The sequence below is a fragment of the Gorilla gorilla genome, chromosome X (assembly GCF_029281585.2).
Source record: "Gorilla gorilla gorilla isolate KB3781 chromosome X, NHGRI_mGorGor1-v2.1_pri, whole genome shotgun sequence".
Classification (NCBI taxonomy): domain Eukaryota; kingdom Metazoa; phylum Chordata; class Mammalia; order Primates; family Hominidae; genus Gorilla; species Gorilla gorilla.
In genome coordinates, this window is record NC_073247.2 from 166,102,101 (window position 1) to 166,123,068 (window position 20,968).

The following is a 20,968-nucleotide window of genomic DNA, read 5'->3' on the forward strand; positions in this document are numbered from 1 at the left end:
ACCCAAGCCTCAGAAAACGCTTTCCCTGTGTGATCTTGATGCCTCCAGCCCTCTCCTCCACTACCTGCAAGGTGGCCCTGATCTGACACATGCATGGCCCCTGTAGTGGACAGCTGCCATTTGCGGCCACCATTGAGGATATCCATTCATCCAGCCCTCCCCCAGAGCCTTCTGTCCCTTGCATAGCCCATGTGTGTCCAGGGAAGTGGCCCCATGCCTAGCTCCAGGGAGCCAGCCCTGACGGAGAATTACCCCCTACCCCAGCCAAAATGATTGGACGCACAATCCAGTTCTGACCAACGAGAAGAGTGTTTATTTGCTGGGGGCATCTGAGACAGCAGAGGTGGTACACAGAGAAGATGCTGCTCTGGCAGTGAGGGAGGGATTCCGTGGAAGCTGCAGGCAGCCATCTTTTCATCCTCGGAGGTGGTGGCCTGGGATATAGCAGATACAAACGCAGAGGGAGGCAGAAGACACTGGATGAAATTGCTCACCTGCTGCCAATGCCAATACCACTGGACTTTTCACTTTCATAAGCCAAGAAATTTCCGTTAACTGATTAAACAAATTGCCTTTATTGTTAAACCAATGATTGGATATCAGAAACAGCCTAGCTAATATAGCTCCTTTTGGATAAAAGTAGAAGTCTCACATTCACCTTTAATGTTATTTCACTTTCCAAAATCAATTTCCTGGCACCGCACAAACAAGAACACTGGTAAATGTATCACCTGAACTGCAGGCCACACATGCTCACAAGTGTGTCCCTGCCATAGGTGGCTTTGAAGCCATATATATGGCTCTCCAGCTCTCGTGGGGGGCCAGGGGCTTCTGTGTGCTCTTCAAAGCCTTCACCCATTGGGCCTTTGTCCATCTTTCCAGCCTGGGGACCCAATATTTGCCCCACAAGGCCCAGGCAGGAGGGCCTCCAGCATGCGCAGCCCTGACCACACTGTGAGCAGCTCACTTGGCAAGGGTGAAGGGCCGGAGTGGTGTCCTCCTGATGTGGCTTCCTTCCAGCCTCTACCACCCCTGGGGGCCTCCTCCAAGGAGCAGGTGGTTAGATGTCCTCTTGTGCCCGCACACACGGCAGGGTGGAGGAGGATGAACTGGAACCCAGCCCATGCTTCTGCCCCCACCCTGGCACCCCAAGGTTTCCTCTCAGGCAACAAGGGGCACACAAAGTGAGCCCCTGTACACAGGTGGCTGGGATGTGTTCATCTTCCACAGGGAGGCCAGTGCTGGGGACGAGGACAAAGGCCTACGCCCAGTCCCAGCTCTGACACTGCCTTGCTGAGTCACCCATCAGCCCTAACGCTTCCTGGACGAGACAAGCAGATAGGGTGCCCCAGAGAGGAGCTGTGTCACTAAGGGCCAGGACACCCCATCTCTGGGTCACACTTGGCCACGGCTTCATTTTTGGCTTCAGTTTGTTTACTGAACAGAAGGGAGAGGGGCCCTGTGAGACAGAGGATACTGACTCAGGTCGGTGAGTGGCCCTCACTGTATAGAGTCCATGGCTGGGGACCAAGTGGCACTGAGACTCGCCCAAAGTCACATCACAGAGCTGGGGTGCCTTGCTGACTCCCTGGCCCCAATCTGCTTTTCCATTTGTCGAACGCACACTGGCACACTGGCTGCAGCAGCTGCGGGGGTCGGGGGGTTCCAGGGCTGGCTGTCACTTGGCCTCCTGCAGAGGTAAGCTGAGGGCTATGTTGGACCCGCCAGAAGTCAGGTGACAGCTGCTTTCCCTTTCAGGATCGGGAGGGAGTCACCTGAGGGTATATTCTCAGTGGGCTAAACATGACATGCGAGAGCCCAGCTCTCCAAGCGGCCCCTTCCTCCTTCTCACACCAAGGCACTTTCAGAAGCCGCTGGATTCCGACTGGGGCTGTGCCACTTCATCGCCGGTGCCTCTGCTGTGCGGCTCTCCTCTTCTGAGGGTGTGGAAGCAAACCCAGGTCAAGCTGTGAGGAGTGCCTAGCACCTGGCCAGAGCCAGGTGCATGCCAGCTATTATGATGATGAGCCCAACTGCAACAGGAGAACACACTTAGTGCGACATGCAGCGGTAGCCTGGTGTTGGGCACCTCCCCATGCTCCGAGAATTCTATTTGGAGAAGCCCTTCTCCATTGTCTCAGTCACTTCAGGGTGCAGGAAGCGGCTGGCCAACCGTTCGATGTCGTCCAGCGTCAGGCGACTCAGGGACCTCTCGTAATCCTGGGGAGAGAAGGGCAGGAAGATTCAGGGGCTGCCAGTGGGGGGGGCCATACACTGCAACAGAGGTAGGGGCTGGGAGCAACTGGGCCTGAAGAGGATGCCCAGGGTTACCCTTCTCACCCTCTGTAGCTGTTCCAGGACCCTGCTGGCATCTGCCGCACTGAAGTGGCGTGCCAAGACTTTGGAGATCAGCTGCCAGACCTGCGGGGGTGGGGAGTCGGCCAGCCTCTGGGCCTCGCCTTCTTCTAGTAGCACCTTCTCCAGGGGTTTGACCACTAGGTTGAGCTTGGAGTTGGGCCCGATGCTATAATCCGAGAGTCGTTTCCCATCTGCCAAAGACAGATCGATGGGTTCCTCCTCCTCCACCGCCGTGGGGGTGGCCCGGGACGCGAGGCCGCCTCGGGCGGCGGGAGCGGAGCGCTGCGGCATCCGGCTGTGAGGCATGCGGCCGCCTCCCTTGGGGTCATGTGGCGCTTGGCGCCCGCACCCCGACCCGACACACGGCTGCTGGCCTCGGCCCGCGCACCCCGGTCCCGCTTCCTGCGGGGCTCCCCGGGCGTCTCCTCTCCCTGGGTACCTGCCAGGGCCTTGCCCTTGAACAGCAGCCGCTGCTGGCGCACTGGGACGTTCAGCTTCTCGGAGACCAGCTGCTTCAGCGTGGACACCAGCTCGTCCTCTGGCACCTGGCCGCGCGGAGGGTGGGAGGCAAGGGTTGAGCCCGCGGCCCCCAGACGGCGAAGCCCACGCGTCCGCTCCCGAGGGCAGCTCTCCCGGCTCCCAGCCCTCGGCCCGGCCGCCCCGTGCCCGCCCTCGGCCCTGCCGGTCCCCCTGCCAGGAGCGGGCGAGAGAGCGCGCCGGACCCGGCGGCCCGGCCCGGGGACCCTACCTGCAGGCTGCACTCGCGGCCCTGCAGCGCCTTCACCGTCAGCTGCATGGCGGTCGCGACGGCGTCCACTCGGGCCGGCGCGCACCCCAACCACCCCCCGCCGCGCGCCGCCGCCCCGGGCGCGCGCTGGAACCGCCCGCCGCCGCCGGAAGCAGCGAGAGGGGCGCGCCCGCCGCCCGCGCTTCCCGGCCCCGCCCTCCTGCCCCGTCCACGCCCCGGCCCCGCCCCCCGGCCCAATTGCGCCCCGGGAGGAGTCCCCCCGGGGTCCCGCCTAGCACACGCGCATCGACCGCCCTGGCCGGCGGACCCCTCCCAAAGCGACGACGCGGGGGAGTTGGGAGCAGGAACCAGTCGGGCCAGGTTGGCGTCATCTGGGAGCTGGGACATGGAGAAGGGAGGGCCAGAAGGTACGCTCGCCCCCGCGGACTGCCTGGACCACCCCACGCGCCAGGACTGCTGGCGGCGCCTGGCCCTGCATACCCACAGACGGCCCGCCCCCGCTCCCTGTCTGGTGGCTTTCTACCTCCTCCTTTCTGGTCTGGCTGCGAAACACTCCACTGAGCTTGAGAGGGGGCAGGGGGGCTACGCCTCTGCCCTCATCCTCCCACCTCTCCCAGAGTGGGGACACCCCCGGGGAGGGCTGATAGAGAAAGCCTATGCAGGGGTCACCGTGTCACCCAAGCTGGCCCTCCACCCTGGTCCACACTTACCCAGCACACTCTTTCTACCCCCACGCCCAGGCCCCAAAGGGCAAAGAGTAGAAGGGACCCAAGCTTGCTTCTCTCTTTTATTGAAATATATTTTCTGGGCAGCGCCCACCTACCTAACTCAGCATGGCCTCTTTGGCACTGAAAGCTGGAGAATAAAAAATCAGTAAAAAAAATAAGCCTGGATTTTTCTGAGTGCATAGTGCATGAGAACTTTGGTGCAGTGTGGGGGCTGGGGCTGATGAAAGCTTGACCCAGAGGCCTCAGGGAACTGGGAACAGGCTGCTGTAGATGAAGTGGCCGATGACCAAGGCCAGCATCTCGGAGGTGCCGCTCAGCGCCACAATGAAGGGGGCCTGGGAGGCATAGTCAGCTTGAAGGCGGCGGAGGGATAGCTGCAGCATGGCCAAGGCCAGCAGGCTGTTCTGCACCCCTACCTCAATGCTGACCGTCCGCCGCTGGGCCACTGGCAGCTTCAGACACGTGGCTAGGCAGTAGCCCACCAACAGGCCAACCAGGGGCACCGTGATACCCACCAGTACGATGGGTAGCTGGATGCCTGCCAGGATGAAGACCCCCATGCGATAGGCCAGGAAGAGGCCGCCCAGGAGGAGCACAAAGCTGAAGGGCTTGATGACCTGCAGCAGCAGCTGGGAGAACTTGGGGAGCTTGGACTTGATCAGCACGCCCACGGCTATGGGGATGGCGATGAACAGCAGGGTCCCCAGGATCTTGGAGATGGGCACGTGGAGTGTCTCATGAATGCTGAGCAGGCGGCTGTAGATGGCCGAAGACAGAGGCAAGAAGCCAGTGGCAGCCACTGTAGAGATGAAAGTCATGGAGATGGCCAGGGTGACGTCGCCTCCAAGAAGGAGGCTGAAGAGGTAGCTCCCCCCGCCGCCAGGCGACGAGCAGGTGATGATGAGGCCCAGAGCCAGGGCCTTGGGCAGCATGAAGACCTTGGCCATGAGGAAAGCGTACAAGGGCATGACCAGAAACTGGCCCAGGAGGCCCAGCAGCATGGGCTGGGGGCTCTGCATGAGCCCCTTCAGAACCTCGAGTTCCACTTTGCACCCAAACGAACACTTGTTGACAAAGATAAGAGGCAGGAGCAGGTAGAGGATTGGGTTTTCCGAGAAGTGGGCCAGGTCGGCGCTGAGGGTGGCAGGGGTGTCTTCAGCAGGTGAGACCTTGATGCAGAAGTCTCTCCGCTCCTCAATCAGTGTGGGCGGGGCCTCATGGGCGTCCACGAGCTGGATGTGGAGTGGGGCCAGCCCAGCCAGGCCTGAGTGGATGCTCACCACAAAGCCACCCCCGCCTCCCCAGGTTATAGCACTCACGTTCTTGATGGTCAGCACCTCTGTGTCCAGGGAGGTGACCCTGAGCATGGGGCCAGGCGCCGTCCTGTTGGCCTGGCCTGGGTACTGGCTGGAGATCACAATGATGCCCTCACTCTCCTCAGGAAACTCAAACTCCATCACAGAGCCATCTCCAATGCTCAAGTAGCGGCCCCCAGTCAGTGGCACGGTGTGACCCCCAGCAGTGCTGAGGCTGGTGCTGGCTGTCCCTCGGGCCCCCCACGGCAGGCTGATGAGCAGCAGGGCAGCTCTGAGCATGCTTAAGGGACCTGTGCCACCACCCTCGCCTCCCAGACCAGGCCACTGCTGAGAGCTGCCCTTGTCCTTCATTAACACCATGGCTCTTCCTGGAGGACGGATGGCGTGCCCAGGCCCTCTGCGGCTTAGGAGAACATCCCCACTGGTGCTGTTGGGTTGTCCTGAGAAGGGTTCATGGGTGGGTCCCAGTCCTGTGCTGTCTTCCTTGATGGCAGGGCTCTCCCTGAGGAGGTAAGGGACACAGGCAGCTGGTGAGGGCGCGCAGTCAAGAACCCAGGAGCATGGGGATCTGGAAGCCCACCGCTAAGAGTAAAACTCAGCAGGGACCCTTGCCCCACACTCAGGAATGGAGAGGCAATGCCTAGTGATGGCCCTTGAGTGCCATTCAGCTGTGGCTCCCTGGCCCGCTCTACCTGCCCCTACAGTGACTCGATGAGGGTCCTGCTGGGAAGCAGGTCCTCCCTCCCCAGGGAAGTTGCCAGAAGGGGCAGCAGGAGTGGATCAGACAGAGCCACATGTCTACTGGGGGGGTTTCTCCTCCTTTTGTCAGAGCTCCCACTGGGCTGAGACTTTGAGCTCCCAGAGCCACTGCGTTACATCTGAGAGGCTGTGCTCAGAGTGCAGGGCTCCTTCCCATGCCCACATGCGCCCCTACCAGAGCCTCAAACTCAGTGGAATTATGAGTGTTTCTAGCGGCCAGCAACACCCCCTTCCACTTCTCAATCTGGGCAGCGACCACCGTAGTGTCACATCACCTGCTAGAACTGGGGCAACCAGGATGGAGACACAACAGCTTTACATCACCCTTGTCAGTTGCCTCATGCACTGTTGTGTCCCAGTCCTAGAAGAGGACTGCCTCTATAGATCCTATCCGTCTTCGGCATTGGCCTCCCGTCATCTGAGACTGGGGTGAGGCAGAAGTAGGGAGCAGAGGTTAGGTTAAGCCAAAGGTTCATCCCGGCGAGCCTCCCCTATCCCTAGCTTAGGATGACATGGCCTCTGCTGGCTTGAAGTTCGGGTCACTTACCCTGGAGGCCTTGGTCCAGCCATGTGTCTTACCTCTGAAGAGGGAGGCAGGAAAACCAGTGGGGTGGGAGAGGCAAAGTACAGGAGCTAAGATGAAGGCACCAGGACTGAAGCCACCGGGGTGATACAAACCAGTTCAGAAGGGAAAGGCTAGGGGCCATCCACCCCATGCCCCATCCCTCCAGTAGGGCTGGCGGCTCTGAGTCACTCCAAGAGGGGTTTGGCCCAGATCCCACACCATTTCTGCTTGAAGGGCCGACAGAGTTTGAGCAGATGCACCCACAAGGCAGGGGAGGGAGTCCCGGCCCTTCCAAAACGGCCAGGTGTTCGGGGTAACTGGCAGTGCTAACAGGGGCTCCTCCCTACCTGGGAGTCCGGAAGTTGTCGGACGGGTGGCTAGCAGAGCTCGGGCGCGAACCTGGGAGGGAGGAAAGGAAGGGCACGCCGCCGTCCCACAGCCGGGGACCCGCTCGGGCCGTCTCGGAGTCTGGGGGGGGCCCTTACGCCATTCCTGGGCCCCGCGGCCCCGCCAGGCCTCGCAAACGCGCGGCGGCGGCGGCGGCCCTTCCCTGCCAGGCCCGGCCGGGCGCCCGAGTGGGCGATCGCGGAGCAGGGTCGGGGCCAGAGGCCGCCTCCCTTCCGGAGGCTCTCACCTGCCACAGCCACCGCGCAGCTTAGCTGCAGCGTCTGCCTGGCCGGCAGACGCCCGCGAGCTCGGCCTGTCAGGGCCCCGCCCCACCGAAGCCCCTCCCTTCCCCGCCCCGCGCGTCAGGGCCCCGCCCCTCCCTCAGCGTCCCGCTCAACTCCGGCTGCTCGCTGGGTTCCGACCGGTTGTGACGTCTCTGGGAGTGACGCGCCGGCGCGGAAGCGGTGCGGGTGAGCTGGTCGGCGCTTGGCGCTGCCTGGACCAATCGCTTGGCAGCGCATCCGAACCTGTTGTGATCGCTGGGGCGGCCCGCTCTGGGAGGGAGCCCCAGGCATTCCCGATGACGCTGCGACCTCTAAAGGCAATGGGACAGAGGGTTAGACGTTAGCAGGGCTGGGACGCCCGTGGGCTGCTGCTAGGGCTGGGAGCCCGGGGCTAGGGTTTTGGCCAGGTTGCCGCTCAAGGTGCCCAGCCCTGGGGCCTCAGGGTTGAGTTTGACCGACCTGGACGCCAGGCTCTGTGCGGAGTTCCTCCTTTCGTTCAAGTTTTGACCGAGCGCCTATTTCTATTTTATGTATTTATTTTCTGAGACTGAGTCTTGCTCTGTCACCCAGCCTGGAGTGCAGTGGCGCGATCTCGGCTCACTGCAACCTCCGCCTCCCGGGTTCAATCCATTCTCCTCTCTAAGCCTCCCGCGTAGCTAAGATTACAGGCGCCCGCCCCCGCGCCCGGCTAATTTTTGTAGTTTTAGTAGAGACGGGGTTTCACCATGTTGGCCAGGTTGGTCTCGAACTCCTGACCTCGTGAGCCACCCGCCTCGGCCTCGCAAAGTTCTGGGATTACAGGCGTGAGCCACTGCGCCCGGCGTAGGCCAATTTCTATACTGTGGAACATTAAGTGGACTTGTCTGCTTTTCCAAACTTTGGCGCCACTAGCAAGGTGCAGAGGCTTTGTGGTAAAGGAAGAGAAAGAAGGCAGAAAGTTGGGGAAAAATATGATGGGAATGTGTAGAAAGAAGGTCGGAAGACAGTACAGAAGACAGTACAGAGTGGAGGGGGATCATATCTTCCCAAAGCTTATTGGTGCAACTGGAATCAATCTGCACACTTCAACCTCTTGTCAAGACTGTGATGGAGTCGGAGGTATTTGCCCCGGGTAGGTGCACAAGACGCATGGTTGCAGATGTGGAAACAGAACAGAACAAAACCACCCACGTCTCTAATGTTTCAAATGAATGATATACATTTGTTTTTATTATTACAGGGTCTCGCTCTGTCGCCTAGGCTGGAGTGCAGTGGCACAAGCTCGGCTGACTGCAACCTCCGACTCCCGGATTCAAGCGATTCTCCTGCCTCAGCCTCCTGAGTAGCTGGGATTACAGGCGTGCGCCACTACCACCCGGCTAATTTTTATATTTTTTAGTAGAGACAGGGTTTGCCACGTTGGCCAGGCTTGTCTCAAATTCGTGACCTCAAACGATCCACCTGCCTCAGCCTCCCTAAGTGCTGGGATTACAGGTGTGAGCCACCGTGCCCAGCCAAATAATATACTTTTAATAAATTTATTGACATTTAAATTTATTTTAAAACTTTATTTATTTATTTAGAGACAGGGTCTCGCTCTGTTACCCAGGCTGGAATGCAGTAGTGCCATCATAATCACTGCAGCCTCGAACCCCTGGGCTCAAGCGATCTTCCCACCTCAGTATCCCAAGTAGCTGGGACTACAGGAGCATGCCACCATGCCCAGCTTAAACAGTTTTTTTGGCTGGGTGCGGTGGCTAATGCCTGTAATCCCAGCACTTTGGGAGGCCGAGGCGGGCGGATCACGAGGTCAGGAGATTGAGACCATCCTGGCTAACACGGTGAGACCCCGTCTCTACTAAAAATACAAACAAATTAGCCGGGCGTGGTGGTGGGTGTCTGTTGTCCCAGCTATTTGGGAGGCTGAGGCAGGACAATCTCTTGAACCCCGGATGGGGGGAGGTTGCAGTGAGCCGAGATCGCACCACTCTCCTCCAGCCTGGGCAACAGAGTGAGACTCCCGTCTCAAAAAAAAAAAAATTGATTTTTGTGTGTGTTTTACAAAGTTCAAGTTAGTATGTGCGCATAATATGAGCAAATATACATATGCTGAGGGTTGTTACAAGGGTTTGATGTGTAGATGATCAAAAACATTTGCAGCCATAGCTCTCAGCCATTGTTTAGCCTCCAGGGATCACTAAGGCAGAAGCGATTTGTGTGTTTGTACTTGGTGTTCTGGAAAGGTTGTTCTGTCCCTTTCAAATGGGATTGAAGGGTCCTGATGGAAGTAGACAGTATTTAGACTAGGACAGGTGAAAGGGCTGGACTAGGCACATGCTGGGGCTGAAGATTGCAATTTGGAAAACGGCAGTAAGGGTAGGGATTGTCTGAGGATGGGGTAAAATTGGCCAGAGGGAGAAAGGAGTCAGCTGGAAAAGCCAAAGAAGGAAAACCAAAAAGTTGTGTCCTTCTTGAAGGAAAAGTGAATTTTTATATTCCACTTGCCTGTGCTGTTGGGCCTGCCTGACGCTGTCAGTGAAATTCACCTGGAACTAGCCACTTGGCAGCCACCAATTCTTGTTTTTGCCAGGTGTCAAGGAGAGCAAATGCAGTCAGAAGACTGCTGTCTGTTATTGTCAATCACTTCAGCCTTCCCTGAAAAGCCCAAGAGGGCAGGTGGGATATCTGACATGAAGAATTTGGTGGCTTTGTCTGCAGGAAAAGGGAATAGCAAAATTAAAGGCAAGACAATGTTCCTAGTTGGTTTAGGGAATCAGTAATTTACCCCAGGGTGCGGGTGGCTCACGCCTGTTATCTCAGCACTTCGGGAGACCAAGGCGGGTGGATCACTTGAGCTCAGGAGTTCAAGACCAGCCTGGGCAACATGGCAAAACCCCGTCTCTACAAAAAATACAAAAATTAGCCTGGCGTGGTGGCATGCGCCTGTACTCCCAGCTACTCGGAAGGCTGATGTGGGAGGGTCGCTTGAACCCCGGGAGATAGAGGCTGCAGTGAGCTGAGATGGCACCACTGCACTCCAGCCTGGGCAACAAAGTGAGACCTTGACTCAAAATAATAATAATAATAATAATAATAATAGTAATAATAATAATAATTTACCCTAGAAGAGAAGGAGGAAGAGGTGAGGATATCTAGTGCCCAAAGAGAAGTCATCTGGACCGAAAAAACAGATGGAACAAATGATAGCAACAGCTGAAACAACATCAACACATTTCAGATGGGAGGGCTGCCAGGTATTATGTAATAAGGTCACAGTGGTGACCCTGAGAGGCGTGCCTACCTCTGCTCTTGAGGCAGGGACCTCTAGAAACAGGATTTTTTTTTTTTTTTTTTTTTTTTTTTGAGACAGAGTCTCACTCTATCGCCCGGGCTAGAGTGCAGTGGCACAGTCTTGGCTCACTGCAACCTCTGCCTCCCGGGTTCAAGTGATTCTCCTACCTCAGCCTCCCAAGTAGCTGGGATTACAGGTATGTACCACCACACCCAGCTAATTTTTGTATTTTTAGTAGAGGCGGGGTTTCACCATGTTGGCCAGGCTGGTCTCAAACTCCTGACCTCAGGTGATCCACCCACCTCGGCCTCCCAAAGTGCTGGGATTACAGGCATAAGCCACCGTGCCTGGCCCAGAAACAGTATTTGATAAATAAGGAGGCCAGGTGAGGTGGCTCATACCTGTAATCCCAGCATTTTGGGAGGCTGAGGAGGGAAGATTGCTTGAGCCCAGGAGTTTGAGACCAGCCCGGGCATCATGGGAAGACCCTATTTCTACATAAACAGATTTTTAAAAAAATTTAAAAAGGCATGGAAGGCATATGCTAGTGTAAGTATGAGGTACATTGAGTATCCACAGGGAAGTGTAATGACACCTGTCACTTTTGCCTGCCAAGCATCAGGTTGCAGCACCTTAGTTTTCTTTGGGGGAACCATCCCTCCTCCACTCTCAGTACACATGGTTTGCATGTGGATGACCCCAACGCTGGGCCCTGGAGTGGGCACATAACCAGGTGTAACCAGCCAGCCACTCAGAGTGGGCAGACATCATGCCATAATCCAGTCTGGACCAGTGAGGGTTAGTCCCCAGGAACTTGTACTGAAGTATTGGGAATGCCATCCTAAGTCACAGAGAGGGAGACTAAAAGAAAATGGTATTTATTTGGAATGGGTACTGCAATGGGAATGTGTGTGCCATAGTAAACTGTGTATATTCAGGGAGGCGAAGGGAGAAAAAGGGTTTCGTTGTTGTTGTTTTTTAAGGTAGGGTCTCACTCTGTTGCCCAGGGTGGAGTGCAGTGGTGTGATACTGGCTAACTGCAGCCTTCACCTCCTGGACTCAGGTGACCCTTCCACTTCAGCCCCCTCGAGTAGCTGGGACTACAGGTATGTGCCACCATGCCTGGCTAATTTTTTTGCATTTTTTGTAGAGATGGGGTTTAACCATGTTGCCTTACACTGGTCCCAAACTCCTGGGCTTAAGCAATTCTCCTGTCTCGGCCTTCCAAAGTGCTCGGATTACAAACACGAGCCATTGCAGCAGGCTAACAAAGGTGTTTTTTGTTTGTTTGTTTGTTTGTTTTTGAGATGGAGTTTGGCTCTTGTCGCCCAGGCTGGAGTGCAATGGCGCGATCTCAGCTCACTGCAACCTCCGCCTCCTGGATTCAAGCGATTCTCCTGCCTCAGCCTCCTGAGTAGCTGGGATTACAGGCACCCGCCACCACGCCCGGCTGATTTTGTATTTTTAGTAGAGATGGGGTTTCACTATGTTGGTCAGACTGGTCTTGAACTCCCGACCTCAGGTGATCCGCCTTCCTCAGCCTCCCAAAGTGCTGGGATTATAGGTGTGAACCACCGTGCCCGGCTGAGAAAAGTTTTTAAAGAAAAAATGAGAATTACATAATTATTTTCAGGTAACTATCCTTGGCTACAAGGATTAATAACAAAGGTGGCATCAGTCCAAATTTGGACAGGCAGTTGCTGGGTAGATGTGTTCACAGAAGTATTTTCTGTGTGTAAGGTGATGAGACTGCAAAAACTATATCACTATGGTGATGATAGCCATTGTACAGGGTTATAGTTTTTGCAGTCTCATGATGGGTTTTGCTATCAGGCATCACACATGAGAACCTTCCCTTCATGGCCTTCCCCAGCTCCGGTTTTCAGGTTTTTTTTTTTTTTTTAAGGTGGGGTCTTGCTATGTGACCCTGGCTGGAAGTGCAGTGGCTTTTCACGGAGCGATCCTACTACTGATCAGTGTGGGAGTTTTTATTTGCTCTGTTTCTGAGCTGGGCTGGTTCACTCTTCCTTAGGAAACCTGGTGGTCTCCTGCTCCCAGGAGATTACCATATTGATGCTGAGTTTAGTGAAGACACCAGATCAGAATAGCATACCACAGCCCAGAAATCCTGGGCTCAAGTGGTCCTCCTGCCTCAGCCTCCCCAGTAGCTAGGAATACAGGTGTGTACTACCATGCCTGGCTAATTTTAAAAAATTTTTCGTAGAGACAGGGTCTCCCTATGTTGCTCAGGCTCATCTCGAACTCCTAGGCTCAAGGGATCCTCCCATGACAGCCTCCCAAAGTGCTAGATTACAGGGGTGAGCCACCGTACCTGGCCTAGCATGGAAGTTTTAACCTGCTCCATTTCCAGCCTGGGCTGGTTCATTCCTCCCTAGACAACCTAGTGGTCCTCCATTCCCAGGATACTGATGCTGAGCTTTTTGTGGACACCTGATCGGCCTGGCATACTACAGCCCAGAACTCCTGGGCTCAAGCAATTCTCCTGCTGCAGCCTCCTGAGTAGCTAGGACTACAGGCATGTGCCACCACACCTGGCAGGGTTTGTTTGTTTGTTTGTTTGTTTGTTTTTAATGAGACAGAGTCTCACTTTGTCACCCAGGCTGGAGTGCAGTGGTGCGATCTTGGCTCACTGCAACCTCCGTGTCCCAGGTTCCAGCAATTCTCCCACCTCAACCTCCTGAGTAGCTGGGACTACAGGCCTGCATCACCATGCCTGGCTAATTTTTGTATTTTTACTAGAGACAGGGTTTTACCATGTTGGCCAGGATGGTCTCAAACTCCTGACCTCAAGTGATCCACCCACCTCAGCCTCCCAAAGTGTTGGGATTACAGGCGTGAGCCACCGCGCCTGTTTTATTTTTAATACAAGTGACTCCATTTTGCTTCTGGCAACTTTCACATTTCCCCTTTTTGATCGTGATCTTTCTTCAAAAGCAGTAGGTTTGGATTGTCCCTCAGTGCTGGGATGGACCTGTCCTGGGTTGTTGGTCTGGTTCCAGATAAGAGGGAGTGATTGACAACTAAGAGTCAGTGTCAAAACCCCTTTAGGCACATCTGAGCAACAATGGAAATTTGGAGAGAGTTGCACTCAGACTAAGTCTACCTGAAGTCCATCGTTAAATTCTATTTTTTCTGTTCCGTGGTCTTTTGGCCATCATCTGGAAGCCCCGTGCCAGCGTACTCTGTTAGCAGCTGTACTTCTGCAGAAGTTTCACAAGTAACAAGTACAAATTGTTAAAAGGAAAATACAAATTAATATTAGTAGTAATATGATACCCCTAGTTTTCATAATAGTTTTGAGCTATGAACCTAGGCTTAAAGGCAATCAAGTGAATAAATCAAATGACCATGGGGAATTAGGTGAGACCCATTATAACCTATGTGACCTGTTATAACCTGTGTTTTGTAATTTCGTGTATATGGGGCCTCAGGTTCAGCATGTGCTATTAGCAATAGAACAGATATTTCCTGATTTAACCAATAGATGCTGAAGGATCTCTTAGGTCAGGTTCTGTGAGGTTACTGACAGAAGCTATTGATTGTGCAATTTCAATTACACCATTATCCTGTCAACGAAAAGGCAGACATAAGAAAGGAAAAATTAAGAGTGACAAGATTTTCGTTTCGATGGGTGAAGCTCTCAACTTCTTTTTCTTTTTTGAGATGGAGTCTCGCTCTGTTGCCCAGGCTGGAGTGCAGCAGCATGATCTTGGCTCACTGCAACCTCCAACTCCCAGGTTCAAGCAATTCTCCTGCCTCAGCCTCCCGAGTAGCTGGGATTACAGGTGTGTGCCACCACAGCCAGGTAATTTTTAAAAAATATTTTTGGTAGAGATGGGGTTTCACCATGTTGGCCAGACTGGTCTTGAACTCCTGACCCCAAGTGATCCGCCCGCCTCGGCCTCCCAAAGTGCTGGGATTACAGGCGTGAAGCCACCGTGCCCAGCCGAAGCGCTCAACTTCTTGTTCTGCTTTGCAGTTTGAATGTCTCTGGTTATGGCATCAGGTGGTTTGGAGAACTTCCTGTGAGACCCATACATCAGGCATGAGACTTGTCCCTGGATATTTATACCAAGTTTTCCAGCTTCAGCTTCAAGGCCTTTAGCAACATAACAGGTTTTTTTCTTAGTTGGAGAGTTTTAGCCAAATATTAGAGGAAATTAGGAGGATTTGGGGTCTAGTCCCGTCTTCATGTAGATAAGAAACAATGCAAAGGGCTGCAATCTAATAACAGGCATATTTTAGTGTTTTTCCTTTAGAAACAACTTTTTCTGGGAGGCCAAGACGGGCGGATCACGAGGTCAGGAGATCGAGACCATCCTGGCTAACACGGTGAAACCCCGTCTCTACTAAAAATACAAAAAAAAAAAAAAAATAGCCAGGCGTGGTGGCGCGCACCTGTAGTCCCAGCTACAGATTTTTTTTGAGACAGAGTCTCGCTCTATTGCCCAGGCTGGAGTGCAGTGGTGCAATCTCAGCTCACTGCAACCCCCACCTCCCAGGTTGAAGCAATTCTCATGCTTCCACCTCCCAAGTAGCTGGGATTACAAGCATGAGCCACTGTTTTTGAGACAGGGTCTCACTCTGTCGCCCAGGCTGGAGTGCAGTGGTGCCATCATGGCTCACTACAGTCTCAACCTCCTGGGCTCAAGCAATCCTCTCCTCCTACCTGAGCTCCCTGAGTAGCTGGGCATACAGGTGCGCACTACCACACTGGCTATTTTTTTTTTTTTTGTAGAGATGGGGGGGTCTCCTTATGTTGCCCAGGCTAGTTTTTTTTTTTTTTTTTAACTTTTGTACCTTTTGTATTTTTAGTAGAGACTAATTTTTGTATTTTTAGTAGAGATGGGGTTTCACCATGTTGGGCAGGCTGGTCTCAAACTCCTGACCTCGTGATCCGCCCGCCTGGGCCTCCCAAAGTGCTGGGATTACAGGCGTGAAGCACCGCGCCCCGCCTGCCCAGGCTAGTTTTAGAACTCCTGGGCTTAAGTCATCACCTGTCTCAGCCTTCTAAAGTGCTGAGATTACAGGCGTGACTCACCATGCCCACCTAATTACTATATTTTTGATAAAATAATTAATGCTCTTAATTTTTCCCTTTAATTAATTAGATATTTTTCATATATTTTGGTAGAAAATATTACACAGAATGTGAAAACATACGGACACATGATTACATAGAAACAGATTCCCTAGCTTTCATTTTGAAATTTTTGTCATGAGACAGTACAATATAGTAATATACGCTTGCCAGTTTATAAAAGGACAGTTGGATCCAATTTCTGACAAAATGAGACTTGTTCGTGTGGCTGAGCATTATTTGACCCCATAGGTAATCTTATGAAGGCTGAAGATCAAAATTTTGGGTAAAGCAGTGTCTACAGCAGTTTGATTTAAAATATCTTTTTAAAATCCTTTTTTTCCGTATCAAATGAGTTTAGAGGTTAAATATTCAAATGTTCACATTTCAGTTAGGACTGGCTGAATTGTATGAGAAAAACAGAATTTCCAGTGGCCTTGAATTTGCCAATCTGGTTTGCTTGATTAGTCAGCACAGGTGGAGAGGCACTTTTCAAAAAGATATTTACAGTTGTTTTTTTTCCTCAGCTTTTTCTGGATTGTACATGACAGACAAAGCAAAATTTTTATGCTGGACAGAGATACCTTATGTGATTGCTGTGTGCTCAAGAGTTTGACCTGTTTGATCTGAGAACCTAACTTTCACAAACATTGATCTAGTTCTTTCCTTTTTAGACTATCAATCTTTTAATTAACTGTTCCGTCACCCTAAGCAATTGTCAGCTAGGCAAACCTCCATACGTTTCTGAAAGGAATGACTCCTAAGTGTACAAGGCTAGGTTTTTGGTTGCCATGGAGCTGTTGTAATTTGAAAGCACCCTTTTTTTTTTTCTTTTTCTTGGCTGAAATGCCCTAAGGAAAAGTTATAAACAGCTTTTGAAATCACCAATGTTAGATTATCTTTTTTTATTTTTATTTTTTTGAGACAAGATCTCACTCCCTCGCCCAGGCTAGAGTGCAGTAGTGTGTCATGGCTCAACGCAGCCTTGAACTTCCAGGCTCGAGTGATCCTCCCACCTCAGCCTCCTGAATAGCTGGGACCACAGGTGTGTGCCTCCACCCTAGCTACCTTTTTGTATTTTTAATGTAGGGTTGGGGTCTGATCAGGTTGCCCAGGGTGAAATTATCTTAATACAATTATCTTAATACAAGTGAAGAAGCTGGCTGGGCACGGTGGCCACGCCTGTAATTCTAGCACTTTGAGAGGCCAAGATGAGTGGATCATGTGAGCTCAGGAGATACAGACCAGCCTGAACAACATGATGAAACCCCATCTCTACAAAAATTAGCCAGGCGTGGTGGCAGGTGCCTGTGTTCCCAACTCCTTGGGAGGCTGAGGTGGGAGGATCGCTTGAGCCCAGGAGGTTGAGGCTGCAGTGAGCTGAGACTGCACCACTGCACTCCAGCCTGGGTGGCAGAGTGAGACCCTGTCTAAAAAAAAAAAAAAAAAAGAAGAAAAAGACCAGGTGCGGTGGCTCACACCTGTAATCCCAGCACTTTGGGAGGCCGAGGCAGGCAGATCATGAGGTCAGGAGATCGAGACCATCCTGGCCAACATGATAAAATACAAAAAATTAGCCAGGCATGGTGGCGCATGCCTGTAGTCCCAGCTATTCGGGATGCTAAGGCAGCGGAATTCCTTGAACCCGGGAGGCAGAGGTTGCCGAGATCGTGCCAGCCTGGTGACAGAGCAAGACTCCGCCTCAAAAAAAAAAAAAAGAAGAAGAAGAAGAAAAAGCCAACAGAGTCAGCAGAGAGGAGGAAGAAAAGAAAAGCAGATAGAGAAGTTAGGCGCCTCTACATACCAGTGTTTTAGTTTTATTTATTTAATTTTATTTTTTATTTTAATTTTATTTTTTTGAAACAGGGTCTCACTCTGTTTCCCAGGCTGGCCTTGAATTCCTGGGCTCAAATAATCCTCCTGTCTTGGCCTCCAAAAGTGCTGGGATAACAGGCATGAGCCACCGTGCCCAGCCCCAATTCCTTTTAAAGGTGATTTTGTTTCAGGTCTCACTTATTTTTTTTTTCTTTTCTTTTCTTTTTTCTTTCTTTTTTTTTTTTTTTTTCTGAGACAGCCTTGACCTCCTGGGCTCAAGCCATCCTCCCATCTCAGCCTCCCTAGTAGCTGGGACTACAGGTGTGCACCACCACACCTGGCTAATTAATTTTTTTTTTTTGTAGAGACAGGGTCTTGCTGTGTTGCCCAGGATGGTGTCAAATTCCTGGGCTCAAGTGATCCTCCTGCCTTGGTCTCTCAAGTGCTGGGATGACAGGTGTGAGCCACCACGCCCAGCTGTAGGTCCCACTTCTGACTCTAGTTATGTCATCCTAAATAACAGACAGGCTCTCTGACAGAAAATGATATTTATTCTGGAATGCGTTGCAGTGGGAATGCATGTGCCATGGTAAACTGTATGGTAAACTGTGTGCATATACAGGGAGGCAAAAGAAGGCAAAGGTTTTTCAAGGAAAAGTGAAGAGGATCACCTAATTGTTTTGAGATAATTCTCCTTGGCTACAAGGATCGATAACAAGGGTGACCTCAGTATGAGGTTGGACAGGGTTAGGGTTAAGTTGCTCAGCTGGGTGCGGTGGCTCACACCTATAATCCTAGCACTTTGGGAGGCTGAGGCGGGTGGATCACCTGAGGTCAGGAGTTCAAGAGCAGCCTGGCCAAGAAGGTAAAACCCTGTCTCTACTAAAAACACAAAAATGAGCCAGGCGTGGTAGCGCATGCCTGTGATCCCAGCTACTCAGGAGGCTGAGGCAGGAGAATCGCTTGAACCTAGGAGGTGGAGGTTGTGGTGAGCCAAGATTGTGCCACTATACTCCAGCCTGGGTGACTGATCCAGACTCCGTTTCAGGAAAAAAAAAAAAAAAAAAAAAAGTCAGCCGGGCACGGTAGCTCACGCCTTTAATCCCAGCACTTTGGGAGGCTGAGGCAGGTGGATCACTTGAAGTCAGGAGTTCAAGACCAGCCTGGCCAACATGGTGAAACCGTGTCTCTACTAAAAATACAAAAATTAGCTGGGTGTGGTGGTGCACACCTGTAATTCCAGCTACTTGGGAGGCTGAGGCAGAATCGCTTGAACCCAGGAGGTGGAGGTTGCAGTGAGCCGAGATCGCGCCGCTGCGCTTCAGCCTGGGTAACAAGAGCGAAACTCCGTCTCAAAAAGTTGCTGGGCAGATGTCCTCGCAGTATTTTGTTTCTGTGGAAGGCTGTCGTTTCTGCATTTGCAGCCTCCCCAGCTCTGTTTTTTGTTTTTTAACACAAGTGACTCCATTTTGATTCTGACAACTGTCATGGCAAGGAAGGCTGCCATGTTGGAAAATGAAGCCAATACAGAGAGAAAAACAAAGCCAAGAGGTGGAGAGAGCCCAAGTCCCTTGGGCTTTGGGGTCCATTACAGGAACAATGCATTCTGCCATCCTCCCTTTTTTTTTTTTTTTTTTTGCTTATGCCAGTTTGAGTTTGAATTCTGGCATTGTAAGTGAGGACATCCTAACTCCTAAAGGGCAGGCCCAGGGGGCGATACCCTGGCAAAACAGGACTGTGGGATATATCAAGCTTACCTCCTCTTTGGGAAGTCAAGCAGGCTGTGCTCCATGCCATCAGCTTCCTAGCCTATGTTGGGCTGTGACACTGGTGACCCCAGTGAGGGTGCAGCCCCATGAAGAGGTAGAGGCTGTCACTGTGGCTCACTACGGTGTTCCTGGACCAGTTCAGGCACTTGGTGAATGTTTAGTGAACAAATGAGCTGAAGGAACAAATGGAGGAAGGCTGGGCAATCACAGCAGTTGCTGGAGAAGTGTCGGGGAGCCCAAGCCCCTCCCAGCCTGGCAGTATAGACACTCCGTGAGCTTCCGTTTCATTTAGGGGCAAGCTGGTAACCTTGTGGAATTGTACTTATCTGGCTTGTAATCTTGCTGCACTGGGAACTCTCCTATCCCCACTAGGGACCTTTACTTTTTTGTACAGTGGGGACAATGGCCACACTTACTGGCTAGGGTTGTGGTGAGGTGTTACCTATGGTATAACAGAGGCATTGATGCAAGAAGGAAGTTGAGATTTGTGTCAACATATGGGACCATGTGGGTACAGATGAGACAGCACTGGTCACATGTCGATCACTAGAGGGATGAGCACATCAGAGTTGATGACAGTCATCTGTTGGTATCCGATAGGTATTTGTTCCAGGGCACCCTATAGCTGCCAAAGTCCAGGGATGCTCAAGTCCCTGATATAAAATGGATACATTATAGTTATACATATTTATTCCCATAGATTTTTTTTTCTTTTGAGATGGAGTCTCGCTCTGTCACCCAGGCTGGAGGGCAGTGGTGCAATCTCAGCTCACTGTAAGCTCCGCCTCCTGGGTTCAAGCGATTCTCCTGCTTCAGCCTCCCGAGTAGCTGGGACTACAGGCACCCGCCACCATGCTCAGCTAATTTTTCGTATTTTTAGTAGAGACGGGGTTTCACCGTGTTAGCCAGGATGGTCTTGATCTCCTGACCTCTTGATCTCCTGACCTTGTGATCCGCCCACCTCGGCCTCTCAAAGTGCTGGGATTACAGGCGTGAGCCACTGTGCGCCCAGCCCTTTTTTCTTTTTTTTTTGAGACCGTGTGTCACTCTGTCGTCCAGGCTGGAGTGCAGTGGCGTGATCTCGGCTCACTGCAACCTCCACCTCCCAGGTTCAAGCGATTCTGCCTCAGCCTCCCGAGTAGCTGGGATTACAGGCATGCGCCAGCACGCCTGGCTAATTTTTGTGTTTTTAGTAGAGACAGGGTTTTACCATGTTGGCTAGCCTGGTCTGAAACTCCCGACTTCAGATTATCTGCCCACCTCGGTCTCCCAAAGTGCTGGGATTACAGGTGTGAGCCACCGTGCGCGGCCTGATTTTTTTTTTTTTTTTTTTTTTTTTTTGAGACAAAGTCTCGCTCTGTCACCCTGGCTGGAGTGCAGTGGCACAATCACGGCTCACTGCAGCCTCAACCTCCCGGACTGCAGCAATCTGCCTGCTTCAACCTCCATAAGTGCTGGGATTACAGACATGAGCCACCAAGCCTGGTCCCGTAGAATCTAAACCATCTTTAGATTATTTATCATGCTTAATACAATGTAAATGCTGTGCAAATAACAATTACACTGTATTGTGTGTTTTTTTTTTTTGATAGGATCTCACTCTGTTGCCCAGGCTGAAGTGCAGTGGTGTGATCTTGGCTCACTGCATCCTTGACCTCCTGGGCTCAAGTAATCCTGTCTCAGTCTCTCAAGTAGCTGGAACTACAGATGCGTGTCACCACGACTGGCTAATTTTATTTTTTTGTAGAGATGGGGTCTCGCTATTTTGCCTAGGCTGGTCTTGAATGCTTGGGTTCAAGTGATCTGCCCACTTTGGCCTCCCAAAGTGCTGGGTTATAGGGCATGAGCCACTGTGCCAGCCTACACT

The 20,968-nt window shown here is 52.4% G+C and overlaps 2 protein-coding genes across 4 annotated transcripts; both read right to left on the reverse strand.

The window, feature by feature from the left end:
• Nucleotides 1-290: 290 nt before the first annotated feature.
• Nucleotides 291-3,262, reverse strand: UBL4A (ubiquitin like 4A). The gene is made up of 4 exons (XM_004065139.4): nucleotides 3,107-3,262; nucleotides 2,798-2,903; nucleotides 2,341-2,549; nucleotides 291-2,220 (listed from the first exon to the last, which is right to left on the reverse strand). Exons 1-4 carry the CDS (start codon nucleotides 3,152-3,154, stop codon nucleotides 2,110-2,112), a joined length of 474 nt encoding a protein of 157 aa, XP_004065187.1. The 5' UTR covers nucleotides 3,155-3,262; the 3' UTR covers nucleotides 291-2,109.
• Nucleotides 3,263-3,880: 618 nt separating this feature from the next.
• On the reverse strand, nucleotides 3,881-7,225 carry SLC10A3 (solute carrier family 10 member 3). Of its 3 annotated transcripts, none has more exons than XM_031006117.3 (4): nucleotides 7,109-7,206; nucleotides 6,822-6,873; nucleotides 5,154-5,652; nucleotides 3,881-5,066 (listed from the first exon to the last, which is right to left on the reverse strand). In XM_031006117.3, the coding sequence occupies exons 3-4, from the start codon at nucleotides 5,508-5,510 to the stop codon at nucleotides 4,077-4,079; spliced, it is 1,347 nt and encodes a 448-aa protein (XP_030861977.2). In that variant the 5' UTR covers nucleotides 5,511-5,652; nucleotides 6,822-6,873; nucleotides 7,109-7,206; the 3' UTR covers nucleotides 3,881-4,076. The 3 variants fall into 3 exon arrangements, with proteins under 3 accessions (XP_030861977.2, XP_055231889.1, XP_030861976.2); XM_055375914.2 differs by adding an exon at nucleotides 6,489-6,542 and having other exon boundaries at nucleotides 3,881-5,652; XM_031006116.2 differs by having other exon boundaries at nucleotides 3,881-5,652; nucleotides 7,109-7,225.
• Nucleotides 7,226-20,968: the final 13,743 nt, after the last annotated feature.